Source organism: Cariama cristata, unplaced genomic scaffold (assembly GCF_000690535.1).
Source record: "Cariama cristata isolate BGI_N322 unplaced genomic scaffold, ASM69053v1 scaffold35147, whole genome shotgun sequence".
Classification (NCBI taxonomy): domain Eukaryota; kingdom Metazoa; phylum Chordata; class Aves; order Cariamiformes; family Cariamidae; genus Cariama; species Cariama cristata.
The window spans coordinates 1-8,737 of NW_009628901.1; the positions used below are offsets into that span (position 1 = coordinate 1).

Below are 8,737 nucleotides of genomic sequence, written 5' to 3' on the forward strand. Positions count from 1 at the left end.
AGGCGCTGAGGTGGGGCCCTGCAGAGAGCCGGGGCCCTTCTGCGAGCCGTGCGCGGGCCTGCCTCGCGGGCGGGTGACCGACCGGCCTACTTGGGCTCCTTCCCAAAAGCAGTATCGTTGCCCAGGTGTTGGAGCTTCCCTTTTATGACTGTGGCAGGGGCTCTCAGGGCCCTTTCCCAGCAGTGGTGAGAAAGTGCTGTGGTGCTGTTGAAACAGTTATCGTCCTTAAGGCTTCTGACCTGAACTGCTAAATGGGGTCCCAGGTGCAAGCAGTATCCCGGTGCTGTGACCCAGGCCCTGTCTTTGGTGAGGTCACTTCTGAGATTATTGAGGATACGCTGATCCATTTGGCCACGGAAAATGAACAGTACCTGAGCGAACTGTCCGGTCAGGCTGGATGCTTCAAAGAGACACAGATAGTGGGTGAGACTCTTTTCTCAATTGCAGTGGACTCCTGAGGTGGTTAACAGATGTATAAATAGTCTCACTTGACTGAAGTGAGTGACTGTTGCACTTCTTTGCAGAATTTATATTCCTTTTGTCTGAAAAATGGCATTTGGATCAATTGGCAAGGTACCAAGCAGTGGAATTACTTGAAAGGTAATAAATACCCTGAATGCTCAGTGCATTTCTCATTTGTCTCATATGGTTATGCTGTGCATGCTCTATACCACTCACAAACAATGTATAATGTGTTTTTACATGTCTAGAGCTTTGTCTCTTCACTCATTTAATTCAAATTAACAGCTATCTGTATATTCTGAGTACATGCAGAATTGCTTTTCTTCTTTTTTCTTAGCAGAACAGAACTGTTTTCTGAGCAATTGTGGGTTTTGTAGGTTTATGATCAAGCAAGTAGAACAAATCTGTAAGTCCTCCAGAGAGAACGTTAAAAATCGTGAACAAGGACAAGGGAGCAGCTGGAGCTCTCTGAAAGATCAGATATATGACACATTTGTCCTGCGACTTGTGTCATGCGTTCAGCTTGCAAGCAAGCTTTCCTTACACTATAATGTAAGCCGGCTAAACATTTTCTTATAATATTTTTAGCAGTATAGTAAATTATATAGTATGTTAATCTCTCTTAAATAGATTTCCTCTTTGAAAGACAATAGTGATAATGAAATGCAAAGAATACTGAAATGGAGACCTAAATCCCTTCCATTTAGGGCAGATTGTCACTCATCAAGTAACAATTTGTCAGGAAATGTTCCCAGTACTGGGGAAAAAAAGTACAAGCAGCAGGAAAATTTGGCCTGTGGTTGTTGAAAATTGTATGGCTATGGAGGGTTCACACCTGTCTGGGGAGGGTTTGTGGAGTAGAGGAAACCTGCGGGAAAGAAGGTCCAAGCCGGATTTCTAATGCCAGCTTAAAAGACAAGTTACACCGCTGGGTTAGCCGGCAGCATCACCACTGCAGTGGCTCATGCTTAAATTCAATGGGAAAAGTAAAGCAAGGAAGTGCTTTGTTCTTAGCAAGTGCCTTATTGCCTAGAACATAATTTGTGGTTTTTTTTCCTCTGCAGATAGTTAACAGTGACACAGCTTTAAAATTTCTTCAGTCCTTAAAATACTCATACACTAAACAGGAATTGCTTGAGTCAGAGCTTGCCGTTTTGAAAACTCTGCACTTCCAGATCAATGTGTCATCTCCTTTGGCTTACGTGGAATTGCTTCTAGAGGTTTTAGGTAAGAGCATTAATAGGAGAGAATGCGAAAGATTTTTTTTAAAAAGCATAATAGAGCTATTAGTGATCTGAACCAAAATGTCTCATATTACAGATTCTTGCATGCTGTGAAGGCACGTGAAACTTTTCAGATTGTCCAGGGCTTTACTTTTCAGATGAGAACTTTGTCCTTAGTAGAATCTGATGAATGTTTTGGACAGCCAGTTGTGATTCATTCAGTAAAAGACTAAGAGTTTAAAACCCCCAAAACCTAGTGTAAGGCCACATTTTATTCAACGATTTAGCATTTTCTTTGCCCAGCTCTGGCAACCTAAATTTCAGAATAAGTGAAATTATACCAAGATTGAGAAAGCCTATGGCATGAGGCAGACTGTGGCATTCAGAAACAAAGGGCAGTTGTCACCAGAAATCTTCATCCCTCACTTACAGTAACTAACAATTCTTTTGAATTCAGTTTAGTGACTCAAAATGTATGGCTGATTATGTATGATCTCTGCACTAGGACATAATGGCTGCTTACTTCCTGCAAAACCACTACATCAGATGTGTATGCAACTATTAGACTTCTCCTATCTTACAAGAGATACCATCTATGACACTTTGTTGAAGATTGCCATCGAAAATTCGACACCAAGCAAACTGCAGGTGTAAGTAGCTTATGTGACTATTACTTAAAATAACTATTTGAAACTAAATCCCTAAGAAAAACTAAGTAGTAGCGTAATTCCCATTATGCCATTTTTGGGGCATGTTTTAAAGAAATTTAATTTGGGGGGGCTTTCAGCATTGTTTATTGATCTTCATATACCAGTTCAAAGCAATGTGCTTCACCACATTTGCTTTAGGGGCAAGCTAGGGAAGTGTTTAACTTAATTGTAAAAATCCAGCTTTAGCACTGCCAATTTAAGTTAACAGTATCAGGCTTTATTTGGACTGAATAAGCTAACATGTCTGTAGGCTATATAGGGATTACAGAAGTAGGTGCTTTTGAACTGTAAAGCTAGCATCATTTTACACCAGAAGACACTTTTACTTCTGCAGAGCAAAGTTTTTGACAGTAAAGGAAGATTTCATGCTCTTGGCTGTTGGAATCATCAGCACAAGCGTGTTCATACTAAACCCTGGCCATTGGAAGCAGGTACAGTTGCTTCTGAATGCATTAACTCTACAGGAAAAAATGCAAAGGTGGTTTATATGTTTAAGCATAGCAAGAAGACAGCTAGACTCTACTGGGAGTAGTGTGAGGGAGGTGACATCTTTCAGGTTTTTTAGCAAGAAGCGTGTGTACTTTTGTGAGAGTGTTATGAGGGTACACGGGCAATTCCGCAGGAAGGCTTCTGCTTGCACTAGTGGCTTCAGCTTCTTTACAGCCAGAACAAACTCCCACAGACATCATTCTGTTCACAGGTGGAAAAGCAATCCCATGGGACAACTTTCTGCCCAAACTGCCACTGAATACTACAACAAACAGCCTATTACAGATAGTAGCTTTTTCATGTTACTCCTTTAGTAGAAGCAATTAAATAAAAAAAAGCACAAAACAAACAAAAAAAGCAAGCAAACAAAACCCCAAACAAATAAAAAAACATACGGAGAGGCTTCAACTTTTGTTGAATTGTGCCCACTTGTTAGATTTGGAGGATTAAGAAGTCTGCCTGTAAACTAATGTCTGTTGGGCATTGTAAGTAAGTATCTTAATTTTTTTTTTTTTAAGGTCGTGGAGCATTTAAACTGTATCACTGGCATTACTTCACAAAGTATCTTAGACTTTTCTTATGCAGTGCTGAAACACATCGTTGGCAGTACCACTCCAACGCAGCCCTATAGGAACTGTGGAACAAAAGCTCCAGCGAACAGAATTATGCCTCTTAAATAAAACTAGCTTCTATGGCCAGTTGCTAGCGTATCGGTAGCAAACTGTTACGCTGCTGCTAATAGTCCACCTTCTGTGATACTGCACAGGGCACCCAACGCAATTTGGTTTTACTTTTAGTTTTGAACACCAGGTGTTCTGTAACACTTTGTAGGTTACGTGTTCATTAGAAAAGCTTGTCCTTTCAGGCAATGCACTAGTGCTGTGAAGGGAGGCACACAGGAGCATTTAGAAATACCTCTTCCAGCACCAAAAGCTTTATTGTAAGAGCTACAACTTCTAAGTTGTCAACGTAAGTGTCCTTTGAATAAAGAGAAAACTCTCTTAAGAGTCATGTTTTGAGAAGGCATTAACGTGCATGGTGTTCTGCTTGGTAATCGGTATTGCTAGAAGGAGCTCACCCACCCAGTCATTACAAACAGGGCTGTACTCTTTCTTCACTTGCTGCTTTTTAAAAAATTAATTATTGTCTTAGGCAGCCTGCCGCAGCCAGGCTGCTTGTTACTGTGTTCCCTCTTTGCCAGTGCTCACAGCCTGTTTGCTCTTACCCTAAGAAAGCCAGCTAGTTGACCAGTGTTGTGGAAAGGACAGAATCCCACTAGTTTTGAAAGCGATGCAATCGTTGTGACAGCAGGTGCCTATTCAGCACGTCCACATAAGTGCCAGAGGCTGTTTATGCTGTGCCTGGCATATGCTAGAGGAAAGCACTCTTTGTGTAGAACAGTGTTTTATTATTTACTCAGTGCACCTCTGTGCAAGAACAGGCTGCAGGAAGTATTACAAATAGTTAATATCACCATAGCTAACAGTATTTTAAACAGTATCAAACCTTCTTAAGTTCAGTGGCACAAAGAAGTGCTGATATGACTTAGAAAATATTTAATTTCAAACTGTAGTTACTCTTTAATGACCAAGCAGAGCTTCTGTGAGTTCTTCCACATTCTTCCCTGTGTTTGTAACATTTTGCTTTTCTAACCCGTGTGTTAAGCTGTAACAGACTAGTATCAAACTCACTGGTGTGTTGAAGTTCGACACTAATCTATACGTGTATCTATAAACCCCAAAAGTACCAGTATAGCATCTATTTAATAGCCGATTTCTTTTTATTCTGTTCAGCTCAATGATATAACTTTACATATTGCTTTTCTATATACTACTTGTAATAACAGTATTTTAAATAAAGTGTCTTGTGGATTTTTGGTATTGTAAACATTTTGTACTGGTTAATATTAAGAGACATCTTAATTCAACTTTCTCCAATGAAATGCAGACACTCTACAGCTGCCAGGATGAGTTCTTTACATGGTTACTTGTTATAGAATTGGGATGAGACCCAGGCAAGGCCCCACTTCAGGTTAGTTAACATGAATTTTAGTGCTTTTGTCCATTGCTCCTCAGAGTTAAATTGTGTTTTAATAGAGTAAGAGCCACCACTGCCACCTGTATCTTCAATCTTTCCTTTCTCCACGTCCATCCTGTATCACACACAAAGTTTTATTAGTGCATTGCTATTGCAAGCATTTAATCTCAACATGACGTCAAGTACTAAAATTTAAATCTGACATTAATATTCTTCTAGGTAAGAATACTTTGTTTTTAAAGGAAAACTAGCAAGCCTCAGGTCTTCACCTGAGGAACTAGCTCTAACTTTCAATTAAACTACAAGCAAATGTGGTAATCCTGCACATTATAAAGAACAGGAGATTATTCCAGAAAGACAGGACTGAAACAGCAAGCCGTGCTGTAGACTCATCCAGACATCAGTTAGTGCTGTGCAGGACAGCATATGAGGTGTTAATTTAAAATTGATATGTTATATAGCAACACTCACCTATAAGGCAAACAAAACCGAGTTTCACCTTTTTCCACTTCCTCTTTAAATTGCTGCACACAGTCCAGGAAAGCCACCATTGCATGATCAAACTTATTGTCCCAGAAGAACCTTAGGCCTCCAGAACAGTACAAGGGGAGCTCCTGGAAAAGAGATTTGTTTCAGGCACCCCAAGCACTCTATTTCAGGTATGGTCATTGCAGCTCTTTAGTCTTGTGTGAGGCTTAAATTTGTCATAGGATGCTTAGAAATGGTTTGTGGCACGTAAACGTGACTTGTTTTGTGGTAAGTGCCTACCACATGCAGGCTTGGGTTCCTAATCACCAACAATCGTCCCAAATCATGCTATCTTCCTGTGGCCAACTGCAGCGTATAGTTCAAGAATCCTGTTGTTTTAAATGCTATTGGATGGCAGAATGAGTGGCTTGACATAGGATATGGAGTGAGATATGATTAAGTTGGAGAAGTCGGAGCAGCTAACTCTCCTGTACCATAAATTCATAATGAGCTGTTTGTCTTCTGCATCTTCCCAGTGTGACCAGGGCTCTGTGGCATTCAAGGTCAATGTCCTTCGACTTGTGCAGGATCTCTTACCTTTGATTTGTCTGTGAGGGACTCTAAATATGAGTGGTTGCCATATGGTACAAGACGGTATCTGAAAGGAGATATGATTCACAGACAGATGAGTCTAACTGTCTTTATCTGGCTCAGAAGTGAAATGTGTATTATATTGCATATACCTTTGAAACTTCAGGCCCATTTTGTTAGCAAGGGCATGTAGCAACAGCACAGTCTGCCCCCAGGCAGCATTGATCTCATTCCATTCTACAGGAACACTGGGGAGACGGCCAAGTCTGAAGTTATTTATTGTGCCAAACTGACCACTGTGCCTGTGATAAGAGGAATTATAAATAAGCACACTGGGGCAGGAACAGCTTCTAGCATGCTAACCAAACTAGGGCCACATACTAGCAGTTACAGAACGCACACTGCTAACCAAGCAAAACGAGGGTTTGGGAGCTCTGGTTAAAAAGTGTATATAAATACCAACTACTTCTTCTCTTTTTATGACAGAGTTCATAGAAACCAAACAAACAAAAACCCCACAGCCAAACCCCCTGAGCTACCTGCTCTGTAAAGCCTGACATCAGAGCATTACTGTTGGCTAGCACAGTAGGTCCCGGTTTGTTACCAAGGTTAGGGAAAAGTCTACTGGGACATCTGCACAGCATCACAAACCTCTCTCAGCTGACACTGTTGGGAGCCGTGACCAGTTGCTTTGTTGTGAGGTAACTACGACTTGACTAGCACCTTTCCTGTCAAATGCAGTATTACTTAAATGTCCCTACGTTGCAGATTCTTAGCAAACTGATGAAATATTCCAGCGTCTACGTTACCAGATGTGAAAGGTTGCATTGAACACGTTGGTTTTCTTTAGTTTATCCAACTGCATCTGGGCGTAGCGCATTTGGTTGTCCACACTTTTCAGCTCATCATCTAGCTCCAGCTGCTGCCTCTTGAATTCACAGTATTCTTTCTGATACCTTTTAATAAAAGCACGACAAGAAAGCTAAGTGCAGGCTTTTACAGAAAAGTGATTGCTCACAAGGTATACTATTATTTTTTTTTTGTCTAGCCAACTTCAGTTCTGTGAAGAACAAGCCACTTGCATTTGGGCATTATTTACAGGTTTCTCCACATTATATTCTCATTTATCTGTTACCTAAAAATCCCTGCCATAAATTGCAGTTGTAGTTCACTCACTGAGCTTCTTCCTGCTCCAGCCGCTCTGCCTCCGCCCTGACTCTCTCAAAGTCTTCAGCCACAATCTTGCGGTTCTTCTCAACGTCTTCTAGCTCCTGAATCAGTTGCTCTTCCTCCAGCGCAAGTTCTTTCAGTTCTGTTTGCAGTTTTTCCTTATCATCCTCATTCATTTGTTCCAGTATCTCCAGACATCTCCTAAAGGAGAGTGACAGGATTACCAAAACAGGGATCCTGGGAAGCCCCCCACCAACAGTCTCCGGTTCAGTGACAGCTGGCACACGTGAGCAGAAGTGCAAACAAGGATGTGCACCTCTCATTAATCCTGAGATCTCCACATTGATCCTGCACCATGAGTCAGGAATGCGCACAGGAGACCACAGGAGCAAGACAGTAACCAAGGATCTGTTGCTGCCTGTCAGTAACCATCTCTGTGAAGCCCTCGATTGCACGGGAATGCTGCCACACAGGCACCAAGGACAGGTGGGATCAGTCGTTCTGATGGGCTCACAGAATTCAGCCGGAGCAGCTCTGTACCACAGGACTCTCAAAAGTAAATTTTTCATCTCATTCAGACAAAGAAAACCCCAAGCACTGAAGTCAGGGACATCTCTTACTGATCGTGGAAAGCCAGATCAAGGCTGTAAATAAAGCAACTCAGTCTCATGTCACCTCCAGATCACTCACTTGTAGTTCTGGCACTCATTCTCTGTGATGTTAAGCTGTGTGTCTAGCTGGTCTAGCAGAGTGTCTGTGCATTCCTCACACAGAGGGTGATCCACATCTGTTTGCCCAGACATAATGTCAAAGAGGTCTCCAGTGACCTGCAGGAAGAGCTCACTGTTAGTTCAGGTGAAGCCACAGGCAGCTGCTGGCTGGTTTTCAACAGATGAGCTTCTGCTTCTTCAGTTGGCAAAGTATTTATTGCAGGTCAAATCTTGATTTAAAATAAGCTAGCTTTACTGAACCACTCACCAACAAAAATACTGGAAGGCCAGTGCTACAGGAAACTTCATGGTTTAATCTTGCAGAGCATCTAGAAAAACAGATGCTCCATTCAAAAGTACCTGAGTTTACCAGGCCATACAAAACTTACCTTCAGTCTCCGGCTGAGGTTTTCCATCGTGCCGCCATCTGATGCCTCTCCGATCAGCGTGAAACTGTTGGCGCTTTCTGTTGACATCATTCTTGGAAAGAATTTTATTGAGAGTTGAGTGCTGGGAGTCTAGGGGAGCCAGGTCTAGTGCTAGACTTAAATCTGAGACTAGTTCAAGAGTCAGAAAGAAAGAATACACAAACCGTACTTGCAGAAGGACAGGGGAGCCTGCATTTCAGAAGAGCTCTATCGGGACAGTGTTTTATGTTAACCTGTAGCTAATAAGCAGCATCCTAAATACTGTGCATTTATGTATTCAAATGGCTGCACCACCGCCTGCTGAGGAGCCCAAGGGTCAGGCGGATCCCTCGGGGGAAGTTCTAAGTGGGTCACACGAAACAGGCTGTTAAATGCAACACTAACAAGTGCCCCTCCAGCAGAGGTGACACACCACTGGGTGCCCCTTTCCCCAGGCAGTTCCTCAGCAC

The 8,737-nt window shown here is 42.1% G+C and overlaps 2 protein-coding genes across 2 annotated transcripts; one reads left to right on the top strand and one right to left on the bottom strand.

The window, feature by feature from the left end:
* Positions 1-251: 251 nt before the first annotated feature.
* On the top strand, positions 252-3,564 carry CNTD1 (cyclin N-terminal domain containing 1). Its single transcript, XM_009704980.1, has 7 exons — positions 252-423; positions 525-600; positions 840-1,014; positions 1,527-1,689; positions 2,191-2,335; positions 2,730-2,826; positions 3,403-3,564. Exons 1-7 carry the CDS (start codon positions 252-254, stop codon positions 3,562-3,564), a joined length of 990 nt encoding a protein of 329 aa, XP_009703282.1.
* Positions 3,565-4,423: 859 nt separating this feature from the next.
* On the bottom strand, positions 4,424-8,422 carry BECN1 (beclin 1, autophagy related). The gene is made up of 8 exons (XM_009704981.1): positions 8,250-8,422; positions 7,841-7,977; positions 7,157-7,351; positions 6,790-6,936; positions 6,133-6,282; positions 5,987-6,047; positions 5,393-5,535; positions 4,424-5,036 (listed from the first exon to the last, which is right to left on the bottom strand). Exons 1-8 carry the CDS (start codon positions 8,337-8,339, stop codon positions 4,868-4,870), a joined length of 1,092 nt encoding a protein of 363 aa, XP_009703283.1. The 5' UTR covers positions 8,340-8,422; the 3' UTR covers positions 4,424-4,867.
* Between the last annotated feature and the right edge of the window lie 315 nt (positions 8,423-8,737).

What these genes read in the sequence shown, in the direction of transcription:
- CNTD1 (XM_009704980.1), top strand. Translation starts at nt 252, where the DNA reads ATGGGGTCCCAGGTGCAAGCAGTATCCCGGTGCTGTGACCCAGGCCCT. An exon ending in ATTGCTTCTAGAGGTTTTAG is followed by an intron (nt 1,690 to 2,190) that starts GTAAGAGCATTA and finishes TCTCTGCACTAG; the next exon opens with GACATAATGGCTGCTTACTT. An exon ending in ACACCAAGCAAACTGCAGGT is followed by an intron (nt 2,336 to 2,729) that starts GTAAGTAGCTTA and finishes TTACTTCTGCAG; the next exon opens with AGCAAAGTTTTTGACAGTAA.
- BECN1 (XM_009704981.1), bottom strand. Translation starts at nt 8,339, where the DNA reads ATGATGTCAACAGAAAGCGCCAACAGTTTCACGCTGATCGGAGAGGCA. An exon ending in AATGAGTGCCAGAACTACAA is followed by an intron (nt 7,352 to 7,840) that starts GTGAGTGATCTG and finishes ACTCTCCTTTAG; the next exon opens with GAGATGTCTGGAGATACTGG. An exon ending in AATGCAACCTTTCACATCTG is followed by an intron (nt 6,283 to 6,789) that starts GTAACGTAGACG and finishes CTCTTATCACAG; the next exon opens with GCACAGTGGTCAGTTTGGCA.